The 16374-nt window shown below is 35.9% G+C and overlaps 1 protein-coding gene across 1 annotated transcript in view; it reads right to left on the bottom strand.

Annotated features, from left to right (window-relative positions):
• LOC118803195 (NLR family CARD domain-containing protein 3-like) overlaps positions 1 to 16374 on the bottom strand; it is a 52526-nt gene that overhangs the window by 25309 nt on the left and 10843 nt on the right. The window contains exons 3-4 of the mRNA XM_036563726.1: positions 5024 to 5197; positions 425 to 598 (exon numbers count right to left, since the gene is read on the bottom strand). Of these exons, the coding sequence (XP_036419619.1) occupies positions 425 to 598; positions 5024 to 5197 (348 nt within the window). The remainder of the gene's footprint in view (positions 1 to 424; positions 599 to 5023; positions 5198 to 16374) is intronic.

The following is a 16374-nucleotide window of genomic DNA, read 5'->3' as shown; positions in this document are numbered from 1 at the left end:
TCATAATCTCTCATATTTTAATCAAAACAATGTGATATGTTAGTTTGTAGTACATATGGTGAATACCTGAACATCTCATGAAGTCAAAGTCACTTACTATATGTGTAGCATTAGCATCTCATGCAGACATAAACATAGCAGGCACTTACGTCTATGGCTAAACCACAGCTGTTCTGAGGTCAGAAGACAGCCAATCACTGCTGACTGTGCAATCTGGTCACTGTTTCCAAAACGAATCTCATAAAACCCTTTCAAACCAACCAGTCAGGAGCCTGGTATCCTTAAGCTAGTCACAGTCATGTTGATAAAAACAACAGTTCACCATAACCAACCAACCATAAACCAACTCACCATAAAGAAAAACACATCTACAGTTAAACATTGTAGTCAGCCTGTTTATTGAAACAGTAAGTTAGTAACTCACTGTATTTTCTCCAGTGTGCAGTGTGGATCCTCCAGTAGTTCAAAGAGCAGCTTCACTCCAGAATCTCCTGGGTGATTATAGGTCAGATCCAGTTCTCTCAGGTGGGAGGTGTTTGATTTCAGAATTGAAGCCAGAGTAAAACAGCCTCTAACTGTAACCATGCAACCAGACATTCTGCAAAAAGGAAGAAAAAAGAGGGACAGATGGCATTTACACAAAACAAAAAACAGCTGCAGTACAAAACAAACAAAGCAAAAATAAGATTTTGTAAATATACATGAACACTGATATAAAACATGGCAGAACAAAAACACAATTAACTCACTCAACATCTTCACAATACCAACTACAACATAAAATCTCATTCTGATTCAGAGCTTCAGGAGATATGGTTAAGAACACATTTTAAGAACCAAGCCTCCAAAGCAAAAACAATTTTCAACCTGAGGTCATTACAGAGGCAAAATTAGATAAGAACATAATGGAGACTATGTTTAGCCACAAATAGAAAAGAATTAGTATTGGCTAACACCTAGATTCACAGGCTCTAAAACACAAAACAATGACGTCTCGGCATTCCAGTAGTCTCTAGCTTTATTACAGCAATCATCAAAACAGGCTTGTACCATCCTAAAATACAATCAGAATGAAAGGTTTGGTACCCCAACAAGACCTGGAGAAACTCATCTGTACTTTTATCTTCAGCAGGGTGGATTACTACAATGGACTCTTAACTGTACAAAAGATGCAGCTCATTCAAGATGCTGCTAGAGTTTAAAACAGGCCTAAAAAGAACAGAGCAAATTACAGCAGTTCTAAAGTTTTTACACTGACTTCCAGTTAGTCACAAAATTATTCAAGAAATGCTGTCTCACGTTTTTATATCACTACTGAAACAAAGAGTTTTAATCCATAGGTGGAGGATTATCCATCCATCCATCCATCATCTAAACCGCTTATCCTTCCGGGTCGCGGTGGGGTGCTGGAGCCTATCCCAGCTGTCATCGGGCGGAAGGCAGGATACACCCTGGACAGGTCACCAGCCCATCGCAGGGCAGACAAACAGACATATACATCCACACCCACACTCACACCTAGGGGCAATTTAGCATGTCCAATTGGCCTGACTGCATGTTTTTGGACTGTGGGAGGAAACCCACGCAGACACAGGGAGAACATGCAAACTCCACACAGAAACGACCCTGGTCACCCGGCCGGGAATCGAACCCAGGCCCTTCTTGCTGTGAGGCGACAGCGCTACCCACTGCGCCACCATGCCGCCCGTGGAGGATTATTTTTAGCCAAATTCTTGCATTTTTGACCAAGAAGTCTGATTGCAACCCTGTGTCCTGTGCCCATGGACACTTGGTGATCTCATTGTTTTAAAGAAAATGTGTCCCAAAATCTCTCTGGACCATTAAGAATTGTCACTACTGAAAAACAAATTTTCTGAAATTAGGTGAACTTGTGTTTAAATAAAAACATTATGATACTTAAAAAAACATTTTATGTATGTATAACTATTCAAAGCTCTGTTTGTTAGTCTTGTTCCAGTTATTGTTTTTGGGTTATACTCAAACTTGGCTAAAATTCTCACTATTGAAATAGTCATGATTGAAACATTTAATAAAGTTTTGGAGGTGTTATTATGGCATTGGTAATAACAAAAGGGAATGTTCAATGTGTTTTAGGAAAATAAACTTAAGAAATGTATAGGGTCATTTCAGTTAGTTCTAAAGCAGTTAGAATACCAAAATGAAGGATCCATATATTGTTTTGTTGTGTTGTCTAGTGAATGTCATGTGTGTTTATTAATCTGTGTATTTGTCATGTTTATTTAATGCCCTGAATGTTTATTGTCTGATATATTTATTGTATATTCTGCATTTGATTCACACTGTTATGTATGTGCTCTGTGTAGTCATGCTTTGTTTGTGTATACAAATTGTATTGAGGAATGATAAAAAACACTTAAATTGAAAAATTCACTTGTTTAAATTAAGTTACAAAATTACCAAAATTATTTTGGCTCTCATCACCTGTTTCAGTCTACTGCTGCTCCCATAATCCCACTGCCATCTCATGAACTAAGCAAACAATTTGCCATCTCTTCATAATATAATATACAAAGTATAACAGTGAAAACTAAGCTGGTGCATTAGAAGCTGACTTCAACCTTATGGCATTTACTGTAAATTCGTCATTCCAAAATGATCTGAATATAAGCAGGATGAAAAATACACTGGCATGCTATCTCCCTATTTTGGAATGCAGATGCATTGCAGCAATATGAGAAAGGCTGTTAGGGGTCTCCATCAATAGATCTGTGCTGTGATCAAATAGAGGCTAATGAAATTCTCTGGTTAAATTAAATTAGAAGATATCCATGCATTTCATACTTACTTTTACATTAATTTGCAGAAATTTAGATTAACCACATTTTAATTATGTTGTGGATTCCACCATTGACTTGGAGACTTGGCTGTTAGCTAATGTTAGCTAGCTAGCTTTTATCTGACTGGTTAACCAGGTCTAGCTAGCTTTAACTATATACAGCGAGAGCTAAACATGGGAAAATCAGTGACTATTGGCAACTTCAAAAATGTCCATGTGTCATTTCATACAACATTATAAAAATACATTTGTAGCTGACTTGCATCTTAGATGCAAAATATTTGATGGCAGGTAGCTAACATTAATATAATGTATCTACATTACTGAATAAACTGTCAAAAGAAAATGATTTAAAAAAAAAGTTTTACCATCTTATAATCCATACTGGCTTCAGTAAGTGTCAGCTTGAGTCAGCTAGCAAATCCAGTGCTGTATTGAACCCAATTTACAAATGAGCCAGCAAAAAAGCTTGGTACAGACTTTTGAAAAGAAAAGTGAGCCTTTATGATTTGGTCAGGTTATTCAGAATATAATGTAGAAAGTTACATTTCTCCCTCCTGCATTCAAAACTAAGCATTTGTAAATGAGTGCCTTAGAGTTAGTTAGAGCAATGTCGATCACGTGAAGTGTGGGTGGGTCAGTTGACTTTACAGTTCATGAAAATGCACTATATGGTAGCTTATTATTATTATGTGACCCTTATTAGTCCCACAACAGGGAAATTTCACCTCTGCATTTAACCCATCCATACAGTGAAACACCACATACACATTAGGGGGCAGTGAGCACACTTGGCTGGAGCGGTGGGCAGCCCTATCCACAGTGCCCAGGGAGCAGTTGGGGGTTAGACGCCTTGCTCAAGGGCACTTCAGTCATGTACTGTCAGCTCAGGGGATTAAACCGGTGACCTTACAGTCACAAGGCTGGCTCCCTAACTTCCGGCCCACGACTGCCCCATTATGATTTGTTATTCTCAATTTGTGTTATCTATGATTTCTAAGATCACACCAAATAAAGTCCCAACCAGTGGTTAGGAGGAAAATACACAAAATAAATAAATAAATAAATATTTAAAGGTCATTTTATGCACTCTGCAGTGCCAAAAAAATGTTGTATTGAAACTGAAGTATGAAGATAATCACATACTTCCTGCTAACATAACATTTTGAGTAAGGAGGAAAAATGCTGTGGTGGGCCTTTGATCACTTTGGACAGGAAAGCACTGCAGGGGATCATCACAAGTTCCTAGAAAATCATCAAGGTTCAGCTACTATACTTGAAGATCATTCATAAATTATGCTGTAAACAACCAGCACATGCAAAGACCCAAGTCACCCTTGCCATAACTTGTTTCACTTTCTGCCATCTGACATATGGCATAAGATTATCTTCACTCCTCCATACTGAGAAATAGCTTATTTCCAAGAGTGAATACTGCACTGAACCATAGAACATCACTCTCACTGCGTTAAACATTACTTTTTGTATCATAGCATCATTACTTGCTGTACTGATACCAGTGTCAATTAACATGTGATGCGCATAGCTTCTACCATTCTGGCTGCTGAGCTGAATGTCCATATCAAACTACCACACACTGCACGTGCACTTTCTGTATCACTGACTGACTAATACCTATAATATTACTAAAGATAATGTCCATGGCTGCTACCACCCTTATTGCTGCTACTTATACTGAATGTTAACTGCTCTCTCATATTGCTCTGTAAATTTGTTTTTTCACTCTTTATACTGTTCTCTTTACTACTTCATTTTGTTTCCATTCTGCACACAAAGGTATATTTTGTGCAGATTTTTAAAATTATATTTATATTCTATATCAATCAACAGTATCTAGCATGGAAGTTGCACTGCAATTCCATTGTATTTGTACAATAGCAATATTCTATTCTTTTCCATTATTTTAGCATTTACGACTCACTTATTACCATTACAACTAATAACCTAATTAGTAACAACTAGAAAACTTGCATGTATTTTTAGGGTTACAACAACTTGTTACAATAGTATTACCACATCACTATTCATTTACTATAGATCTCTAGTGCTATCAAATATTCTTTGCTCAGGGAGGAACCCCCAAAATCTCAAAATCTGCACAATTAACTGAGTCCTCAACATGAGAAATATATTAAATATGGGAACTTTATCATTTATAATCATTGTATTTTACAGAAATCTCACCTGAGTGTCTCCAATTTACAGTGTAAACTCTTCAGTCCAGCAGAGAGCAGCTCCACTCCTGAATCCTGCAAGTCATTGTTACTGAGGTCGAGCTCTTTCAGGGTGGAATTTACTGATTGTAGAGCTGATGCTAGTTTTTTACAGGACATTGGGGTGAGAATACAGATAGCTAGTCTGCAAAGACAGAGTAAATACAGCACATGGTGCATTTATGTCAAGAGAATTAGAATGACAACACTCTTCAAGTGTTACATCATCTAGAAACAAATACAGCAGATGATCACAGCCTAACAGTTCATCAAAAGTTTAACTCAAAGTTTGTTTAACAAAACAGTTCATTAAAATTACACTGACATGTAGAATTTCTAATGTATCTAAGAACCATAGCAGCTGAACTTGAATGTGTCCAATATATGGCAAAAATGTTTAGTCAGATCAATCTAAGCATGGACTTTGTGTGTTAATATGGGGTTTAACTAATTAACTAGTTGTATTCATGTCAAATGCAACTATTGCTTGAAACAAAATAAATTCTAGTTAAAATGAACAGAAACAGTGTTTTTCATCAAACCAAATAATAAAAAAATACTTCAAATAAACTTCTGCCCTGTTCCACCTTTTACGGTGTAGTGCATTAGCAGAAATGCTCATGAAAAGAGAATTACAGTAATCTATATATAAGGTGATGAAAGCATGAACCAGCATTTCTGCAGTTTTCAAATGAAGTGAGGGAATTTGGGTGATGTATAGTTCACAAATGTTTCCTTGTGAGGGTCTTGACATAGGCTTTAAAGAGAGTGTAATTTAGCTGCAGTAGTGTATTTGTCTTCCAAAATGGCAAATATCTCCAAAAGCCAAAACCTTTGAATGTATGGGTGCTCATGCCTGAAAAGTAATCATATGTTAAATATAAGAGCTTAACATCTATTATTGCATTTCTAATTTACAGAAGTCTTACCTGAGTGTCTTCAATTTACAGTGTGAATTCTTCAGTCCAGCAAAGAGCAGCTCCACTCCTGAATCCCACAGGTCATTGTTACTGAGGTCCAGCTCTTTCAGGGAGGAGTTTAATTGTAGAGCCAATGATAGTTTTTCACAGGATGTTGTGGTAAGATTACACCTAGCTAGTCTGTAAAGGCAGAGTAAATACAGTGCATTGTACTGTTTAAATCAGGGAAGAAGTGGCTTTACTCTTCATGTGTTACCTTATGTTTGTATCTACAAATAAGTACCTTTGCAGGCAGATATTTGTAGAAAAATAGTTCACTGACCACAAATCAATATTTTGCCATGGGCATCCCAATCCCCTGACCTAAGCCCTAGAAAAAAACTGTGGCATGAGCAGAAGAGGAGTCCATGAGCATGGACCTCAAAATCTTAAAGATCTGGAGAGGTTTTATATGGAGGAATGGTCTCAGATCACATGCCATTTGTTCTCCAATCTCATTTAGTGTTACAGGAGCAGATTCAAAGTTGTTATCTTTGCAAAATGAGGCAGCAAAAAGTATGAAATTAAGGGGTGCAAAAAATTGTGGCACACATAGAGTTAAGAGTAATATTTCATGATAAGATTTTGTCTTTCAATCGCACTTTAAATATAGATTAGATTTTTGCTCATATTTTGAATGAAAGATTAAAAGAATAAGCACACATATGTTTTTATGGCCAATTTTGCTCATGTTTATAAAGGGTGCCAATATTTGTGGAGGACACTTTAAAAAATGTATAAACTTGATTTTTACGAAACCAATCCTTTAATAGCAGATACATAATCCATTAAATATACCTGGATTGGCTCTGATTCTGTAGTGAAGTAGCAAGAGTCGAGTTGCACTTTCATAACATTTTATAATAACAGGGCCCTATAAATAGCAAATTAATCATTATATAATAGTTTGTTAATGAATATACATAATTATATCACTTTTGCTTGTGCATGCAGAAATGCTACACTTTTATTATTAGCTATTTACTCAATGAGTAACAGCTGTAAATGTAATATGAATGTAATATGTTATACAATTTGTTTTTAAATATATCATAAACTCAGAAGTTCATAATAGGGATCCAAGTAATGACTATTAATGTTTCAAAAATATTATTATTAATATCATTACATTATTTACTTTATGAAGATTAACTAAGCATTAAGGAAAAGTTTATACATGAAGTAACACTGTCTTTTTAATATGACCTATATCCAATATTATTCTCAACAGAGCACACTCCTAAACTGACCCATATGCGCGAAAGAACAATGCTTCATGTGGCAAGCGCATTCAGAGGTAAACAATCAAAATGGAGTCAACAGTTAACAGCCACTAGCTTAAAGTTAATGCCTATGTTAATGTGCGGCGGAGGGCGGCTGCAAATTCATAAACAAATTATCATGAGAGCGAGGAAGCGAAAAAGGGTCATTATGTCACTGATGTATATCTGTGGATTGATGGCAGCTACTTCACTGGAGAAGAATATCTAGATGCAAAATCAGAGCCAGGAGTGGTGGGATTGACGTGGATGCATTATCACACATGGAATTCATCCAGAATTTCACAGGCGACTCTCAGCTACATATGTCAGCTACACCTGTCATGCCTGAAAAGTACATACATACATACATCATCTAAACCGCTTATCCTTCTGGGTCACGGTGGGGTGCTGGAGCCTATCCCAGCTGTCATTGGGCGGAAGGCAGGATACACCCTGGACAGGTCGCCAGTCCATCGCAGGGCAGACAGACATACACATACATTCACACACACCTAGGGGCAATTTAGCATGTCCAATCAGCCTGACTGCATGTTTTTGGACTGTGGGAGGAAACCAGAGTACCCGGAGGAAACCCACACAGACACGGGGAGAACAGGCAAACTCCACACAGAAACGGCCCTGGTCGCCCAGCCAGGAATCGAACCCAGGCCATTCTTGCTGTGAGGCAACAGCGCTACCCACTGCGCCACCGTGCCGCCCCTGCCTGAAAAGTAGTCATACATTAAATATAAGAGCTTCACATTTATTATTAAATTTCAAATTTACAGAAATCTTACCTGAGTGTCTTCAATTTACAGTGTGAATTCTTCAATCCAGCAGAGAATAGCTCCACTCCTGAATCTCGCAGGTCATTGTTACTGAGGTCCAGCTCTTTCAGGGAGGAGTTTAGTTGTAGAACCAATGATAGTTTTTCACAGGATGTTGTGGTGAGATTACAGCTAGCTAGTCTGTAAAGGCAGAGTAAATACAGTGCATTGTGCAGTTTAAATCAGGGGAATTAGGTACAAATTACTTTACTCTCCATGTGTTACCTTATGTTCCTACATGTGTTACCTGTATGTGTCAACAAACAAGTACCTTTGCAGCCAGATATTTGTAGAAAAATGGCTCACTGACCACAAATCAATGTTTTAGCATGGCCATCCCAATCCCCTGACCTAATGACAGAGGAGTCCATAAGCATGGACCTCAGAATCTGAAGGATCTGAAGAGATTCTATATGGAGGAATGGAGATCACGTTCTCCAGTCATTTGTTCTCCAGTCCCATTTACTGTTATCTTTGCAAAGGGAGGCTGCCGAAAGTATGAAATGAAGGGGTGCAAAAACTGTGGAACACATAAAATTGAGAAAAATATTTCATGATATGATTTTTTCAGTCGCACTTCAAATATAGATCAGATTCACTGGAGAGAAATGTCTGGATGGAAAATCTGAGCCAGATTTGCTTTGTCCTGGCTGACAACGGGGGAGGGTTACTGCACATTGTCTAACTTGGCAAGGTTTGTTTGCTGAATTATCCATGATTTTTGCAAGGCCATGCGTTATGTTCTCATGCCTTACTACATCAAGCTACCTCAAGGAGGACCTCCAGGACATCCTATGATGCTTTCGAAAAAGATGGGCTTTCCTCAGTGTGCCAGGGCTATCGACAGGAGTCATATTCCTACCATTGCACCTGAAAGCTTACTTCAACCATAAGGGATACCATTCTGTTCTTCTGCAGGGAATCGTGGATCATCAGCTCTGGTAAGCCTATTCTATATCAAAATTTTCTTTTCTTTTCTATTGCTTTAAACTGACTCTAAACCAGTCTTCATTTTGCATGCTGCTTAATAAAAAACAACTTAGACCATGAATTCTAAGCTAGTCCGTGCTAGTTAGTGATGGTCTGGTGCTGAGGTAGCTGGTCATCCAGCCAATGACCAGCACACCAATGTCAAACACAGCATATAGTGGTTTATGCTGTTTTTTCTATAAGAAAATCTACGCAATTCAAACATTATTAAAATCCATGCTCAATGTGATACAAAAGTATTTTTTCATTTTATAGAAGTTTTTAGGCACTGTTAGTAAATGTCTGATTTTACTAGCTCATTTCTATTTTCAAAGTCTGCCTCTTTAAATGTCCTACACAGGTCATTTAAAAGTAAAAAGGACACTTAAATATATCACTGTACAATGTCACATTAAGGATTAGATATTAATTTTAATTTTAATCGTAAAATTATTTTAATCATAATTATTTGCTTGTACTTCCATATGAATTGTTCTGTTCTTGATAGCTTCACGTTGGATGGCCTAGCAGTGGTTCTTAAAACTTCAGAAGTCTATGCTATGGCAGAAGGAGGGGAACTTTCTTCTGTATCCTTCATGTACATGCAATATTGATCCTCTTTGTAGATTATGACCATGAAGGATGTGAAATGAAATTAATTATTTCATAAAAGTATGACATTGTTTTTTTTATTTTACCCAACTAAACATATACTGTATATCATACTGTATACTGTATGTCTAGCTGGTGTCAAAAGTGTTTTAACAAGCACCACAGCATGGCCAGAATTATAGTGGAGTGTGAATTTGGCAGACTAAAGGGGCAGTGGAGATGCCTGGGGAAACTGTGTTTACTGTTTACTCAAGTACTACCTCAGTAACTGCTGTGGTTATGTATGTTATCTGACTGCATAACTCACATATCACAGCATGTTAAATATGTCTGCACCTTATTCCACTACCTCATGTCCAGAAATGAGTGCTGTGTCAGCACTGTACTGTACTGTCTGTTTATTGTGTCTGTCTGTTTAATTTATTGTATTTATTGTATTGTTTCTAGCTTAATTTTTTGTTTGCACACTTATGTCTGCACGTTTGCACTTTGTACTCTTTTGTTCCATGTTGCACCTTGTTCCTGGAGGAACATAATTTCACTCCACTGTGTACTTGTACATAGATGGAATGACAAATAAAAGCCTCTTGACTTGATGTGACTTTACTTTAAAAAGATAAGATTTGGGCCACTTTTCCCTGCTGTGTGAACATAGCCTAAGTGTCAGGCTCTCAGGACAAATCAGATGGTTGCAGATTGAAACCCAAGGTAGATCTTTACTTGAGGCTAAAGGATTCACACAACAATCGTGGTCAAAACAGTCCAAGGTCAAAACCAGAAAGTAGGATATCCAGAAAAGGAGAATCACACAGAGAGGTCCAAAACACAGTCCAGGGTCAAACACAGAAATGCATAACAAAGAATGCTCAGTATGCAACTAGAGATGTTAGCAATACTTAACAGTTGACTAAACTAAAGCCTGGGCTTATATACTACCTAACTGATTGCATGTAACAATAAACAGATAAGACTTGAATTGATTGGCTGATGGAGAAGAGGGCAGATATAGGTTCCTTCAGAGACTCATAGGAGTTGTAGTTATCTTCACAGTCAATAGATAATACAGAATTTGCTGATTGCAAGGAATAGACAGAAGGAGTGCCCTTGGCAGTAGATGTGACACTAAGTAAAAAATGCTTTGTATTTCAAGTTATATAATTCATTATGGGCACCTAGTACAGAGCCATGAAAAAGTATTTGCCCCTCACTCTATTCCTTCTATTTTTTGCTAATTTGTGACATTTTAATGTTTCAGTTCATCCAGCTAATTTTAATATAAAGACAACACAAGCAAATACAAAATTCAGTTTTTAAATCATTTCATGAAGTGAGGATAAATATCTATTCAAAAACTATGTTACCCATTTGAAAACGTAATTGGTCCTTGAACTTAATAACTAGTTGTGCCACCCTTGGCAGTAACAACCGCAATCAAATGTTTGCGAAAGCTTGCAATGTGTCTTTTACATTGTAAAAGACACATTGCCTGTGGAGAAATTCTGGCACAATCTTCTTTGGAGAATTATTTTAATTCCACTACTTTGGAGGGTTTTTGAGTATGACCTACCTTTTTAAGGTCTTATCTCAGCAACTCAATGTGATTTAAGCCAGGACTATGACTCGGCCACTACAAAAACTTAATTTTGTTTCTTTTGAGCCATTCAGAGGTGAACTTGTTCGTCCTCCTGCATAACCTGATTGTGCTTGAGCTTTAGGTCATAAACTGACATTCTCCTTCAGGATTTTATGATAGAGAGCAGAATTCATGGTTCCATCAGTTATGACAAATCAGCTAGGTCCTGCAGAGGCAAAGCAGCCCCAGACCATTACACTACCACCACCATGTTTGACTGTTGGTATGATGTTCTTATGGTGGAATGCAGTGTTAGCTTTGTGCCAGATGTAATGGGACCCATGTCTTCCAAAACGTTCCACCCAGAAGATTTATTTCCAAGTAATTCTGGGCCGTTTCTTTTGGTCCATTTATCATGAAAATTACACACAATATAAAAGATAACAGATATTTTCAAATTATGCCAAAAACTGAAAAGCGACAAAAATGAAGATACAAAGTTTTGTTCCAACAACAGAGATATGTATGTTCATATGTTATAATGTATACAGATAAAGTATACAAATTCTAGTAATATTTACAGTATGTTCCTGGCAGCTTTGTTACCAGTACAGTATTGTATTGTACAACATTCCACAGTAATTTTACTGTAGTTCTGTTGAATTAAAATTAAAGTAACTGTTGTAAACACACTGTATTTTGTATATTCCTGTTTGTCTACAGTAATACTGGACATGTTTTACCACCAAAGAGTATTGAAAGTGTAAAGTAGACATACAACTGGAATTACAATATGCTGCTGTGGAGGTCAGTTGCAAGTTGCTGGAGCTGTAATTTTAGAAAACATATTATTGTAAAAACGGTATAATAATTTCCTCAACATTATAGCAGTTGTTCACAGTACATTTAATGTATCACATTTTTAGTGTAGCATAAAAAGTCTAAGTACTAAACAAATGGTCTTCCATTGTTTTTGGATGATTGCATTGAGCTGATGTTAATTTTTTAACTAGCTTTATTAAATAATGCTAGCTGCTACTACAATTAACCTATTACAGCAATTACAAGTGCTAATATGACCATAGATAATCACTAGCAGGTGGTAGTATTTGTGTTGACCCTTTTTATATAAGATCTTGTTTTTCCGGGGTGTGTTGGAAACACAGACAATTTGTGTCGATGTCAATGAGAGACAAGTCCATATTTTCAAGGTCACATCTACCAATATCATCTTGACTAACATTCATGCACAGGGCAGTTTACTACCTTATAAATTAGCCTTTTCCAAAAAATTAAAAATTCAAACATTACATTTTTAACATTACTAACATCTAAATGTCAAATGCTTTTGCCTTCCAGTTTTGTTTTGCTAAAAAATATCACAGGGTAAACAATAAATTTAGGAATCAAAAATGTGAAATAATGACTTTTGATCACCACCACTTCTAATTTTCACCACTATGTTTAGTTTTGACATTATAGTTAGAAGTGATATTTAAATAATCCTTTTTGTGTGGAAAAAAATACTTGCAATCCATTTTCATAATATCACCCATTGTATTTGTTTATGTTTTTATATCTCTGAATATATCGATAATTATTTCAATAGGTTTTCTCAAGGACTTAGACTGTGGCAAGTGGAGTGAAGATTGGAGTGGAGGACAAGGAGGAGGCTAGGTGGGAGAAATGCCTTTGTCATTTTAGATGAAAGCAAATTGTGCCATAAGAGAAAGGTAAGGCTCCCTTATTTAATTTCTGTTATGTTGGAAATCTGAAAACAAAATGAATCATTAGATTTATGTATTTGAATTGTGAAACAGCATATTTCAGTATGCAGGCAACTTGGAGAAGACGTGGTTGGGTCTTCGGAATGTTGGAAGTGAAAGGGAGATGCAGAACGCTAGTCTTAAAGTTTGTCTGTCAAAGAAGTGCACAACACCTTATGCCAATCATCAGAAGCCATGTCAGACCAGCCAGCACAATCCTTAGTGACTCATCTATTACCAAGTCAAACATCGTAGGTTCTTTGTGCATCCTAGAACCAGTGCTCATACCCAGCAGCTTGAAAGTGCATGGAGAACATACACAAGGGATGTTTACCATTACAGAGGCAATATTTCTGTTAAAACACTGAAGGATAATGTGGCATTCATAGAATGGCACTATTGATTAGCTCAGAAACATAAGAATGCTGTTCTTGGTCAACTCCTGAAAGATAACTAACCAAACTAATCTGGGCGTTATATAGAAATAAAAAAATAAAAAAATAAAAATGAATGGAACTGCATACATAGTTGCACAGAAAATAAGCACTTCAAATTCTGCAGTACATCCCCTAAAGTAATAGATTATCAACCAAGATTTTTTAATTCTTTGAACCCTTGTCTTATTTTTCAGGTTTTAATTGTTAGACTAATTATTTAGTATCTACAGTACTATGAATTATTCTATAACTACTGTGAAGTTCATTTTTAAGCTCTGTAGTTATGGAGTGAAGAAGAAACATAGGTTAAGAGGTTAAAATATGTTTAGTGACATTTTGTTAAGTATTTTTTTTTCTGCTATGTGATCTTGTCTGCTGGTAAGGCATTACATCTTCAGGGACAAATAAAGAGGTTGAATAAAGATATGTGTGATGTGATTGTGAGTTTTTTCCATCATTGAAATAATTTCTGAGCATTTTGTCAGATCTGTGCTTTATAATAGAGTAACAGTATTTTGTTAAAAGGTAACACAAAGGGAACATGTGATGTTGCATTTTCCAGCGCTGATTCTGTGTAATCTCAGTACATTTAACTCATCTATTCCTGTGTAAGTACACTTGTCTATAGGTGGGCCTACACGTAAAGTAATAGAACAACCACAATGAGAGATTATAATGCAGTAATTTGCAGTCATTGTTTCAGTGCAGTTACCCAGACTATTTTGCATAGCTGATGTTATTACATGATGTGAGATGTAGTAAGTGGGAAAGATGTAGTAAGATGGAAAGAAGCATGTTTGCATTTTATAGCTCCAATACCATTTGGTTTCAGTTTTTAGTTTTTTGTAATTACAGCCTGTAACATTATACTGCCCCTGGCCACTTAAAGACATAACAGGTAAGAAACAAAGTGGAAACAAGTGAATTAGTATTTTTCAGCACAAAGACCACATAATTTCAGCAAACCTACTGCTTTGTTTTTGGGCTAATAACCCTAATATTATTGCCCTTTTGATTGATGGGCAATTAGTTATTTACCATTATTTTTCCACTTTATTATCAACCAGTCACCACTACAGTTGCTGACTTATTATTTACTAAGAACTAGAAAATTTGCATGAATTTTCTAGGTAAGTACAACTTCGTACCATTACTTTACTATTTTATCACTGACCACGGCTACAATGACTAACTTCTTATTTTTTAATGACTAAGAAATGTGCATGTAATTTTTAGGTAAATATAACTTGTTACTGCTATTTACTCATTTAATTATTAATTTGTTACTGCTACAATTACTCACCTATTATACATTAAGAACTAGAAAATAAGCATGTACTTTTTATGTAAATACAACTTATTACTCTTATTCACTCATTTTATTATTAATTTATTACTGCTACAATTACTCACCTATTATTTAGTAACAACCAGAAAAAAAGCATGTAATTATTAGGTAAATACAACTTGTTACCTTTATTTTACCAGTTTATTACTGACTTGTTACCACTACAATTACTATTTTATTATTTCATAACAACTACGAAATTGAGATTTAATTTATTGATAAATACATCTAGTTACCATGATACTACCATAACATTACCCACTTATTACCAATCTGTAAAGTGCTACCAAAAAACCTTTAGATATTATTTATAAACTATTACATATTAGGACTGAATATGTTCTTCATGTATACAATAAATTGTGTTTTATTTAATTGAGAACATGAACTATCAGGAGAATTCCCTCTTACCTGTGTCTCAAAACACCACTTCAAAAAGAGAAGGAAATTAGTTTTATAATTAATGTCACAAAGTTTTACAGCTCGTAAATTCTAAATCTGGTTTTTGCCCTCTCTTCTCCTCTTACAGATAAGTCACAAATATTTCACATATGAAGTGTGAAGTGTTTACAAGTAAACATTATACTCTGAGTTGAAGGGGACACCACCAACATTTCTGAATGTATCACTGACACGATATTCAGTTTAAGATTAGAATTAAAGAACAAGTTCAAAGGATGAACAACACGACGGAGTAAAAGGAAGAACTAGCAACATAAAAGCCGCCATGTTCCTAAAACCCTAATAGTATGCAGTGAATAAAATGAAGACAGGGACTATAAATACACAGGCAGGTAAGGAAAAACCATCAAGTAAGCAGTTACAATCATGATAAATAGGGGTTCGTAGGTTTCAACAATAGAGGATCATTGGGGCATTGCTCCCCCAATACTAGTGCAATGCTCAAGAAAAGCTCTGATAGTAAAATTGCTTAGATTAATCTGAAAAAAGTACAGCAAAATTATGTAAAACAGACTGAAACTAGAAGGGACTTTAAACATGTAAGGATGGCTACAGCTACATGATAAATGTGTTAGCTTTTCAAATGCACAAGTTTGACTGGTTCCTGTCGTCATACCACAAAAAAAAACAAAAAAACAAAAAAAGAAACAGTGAGGTTTAACTGACAATGCACAAGCTCCAAGAGATGTTCCTTCTCTAAAATTAAACACCTGTCATTAGATTAGGACTTAGACCAAAATACCATGTCAATGTTTGACCCAAGTCAGTAAGCATTTATGGAGCATTTATGAACATAACAAGGAGGCAGAGCTAAGGTATTAAGAAGACAGGAAAGTGGTAGAAAGAGTAACATGTGGAGCCTAGCCCAGGAAACCATGACAGATCTTTTAGACTGGATCAGGAAATCTCTCTCTTTTTAATTAAACAGTACCAAAAAATATATTTTTTAATTAACAGTAACAGAAAGATGTGATGTAAAGAAAGAGAAAATGATACCCCTTTAAAATAAGACTACCCTTGTAAAGGGTTTGTAAATGATTTAAAATGTGTTTATTAATGTTTTTTAACTACATCATAAACACCTTAAAAATCATTAATAAGCAGTTA

The sequence above is a fragment of the Colossoma macropomum genome, unplaced genomic scaffold (assembly GCF_904425465.1).
Source record: "Colossoma macropomum unplaced genomic scaffold, Colossoma_macropomum, whole genome shotgun sequence".
In the NCBI taxonomy this organism is placed as follows: Eukaryota; Metazoa; Chordata; class Actinopteri; order Characiformes; family Serrasalmidae; genus Colossoma; species Colossoma macropomum.
Note: the sequence above shows the minus strand (reverse complement) of the source record. Positions and strands in the feature narration are given on the sequence as shown.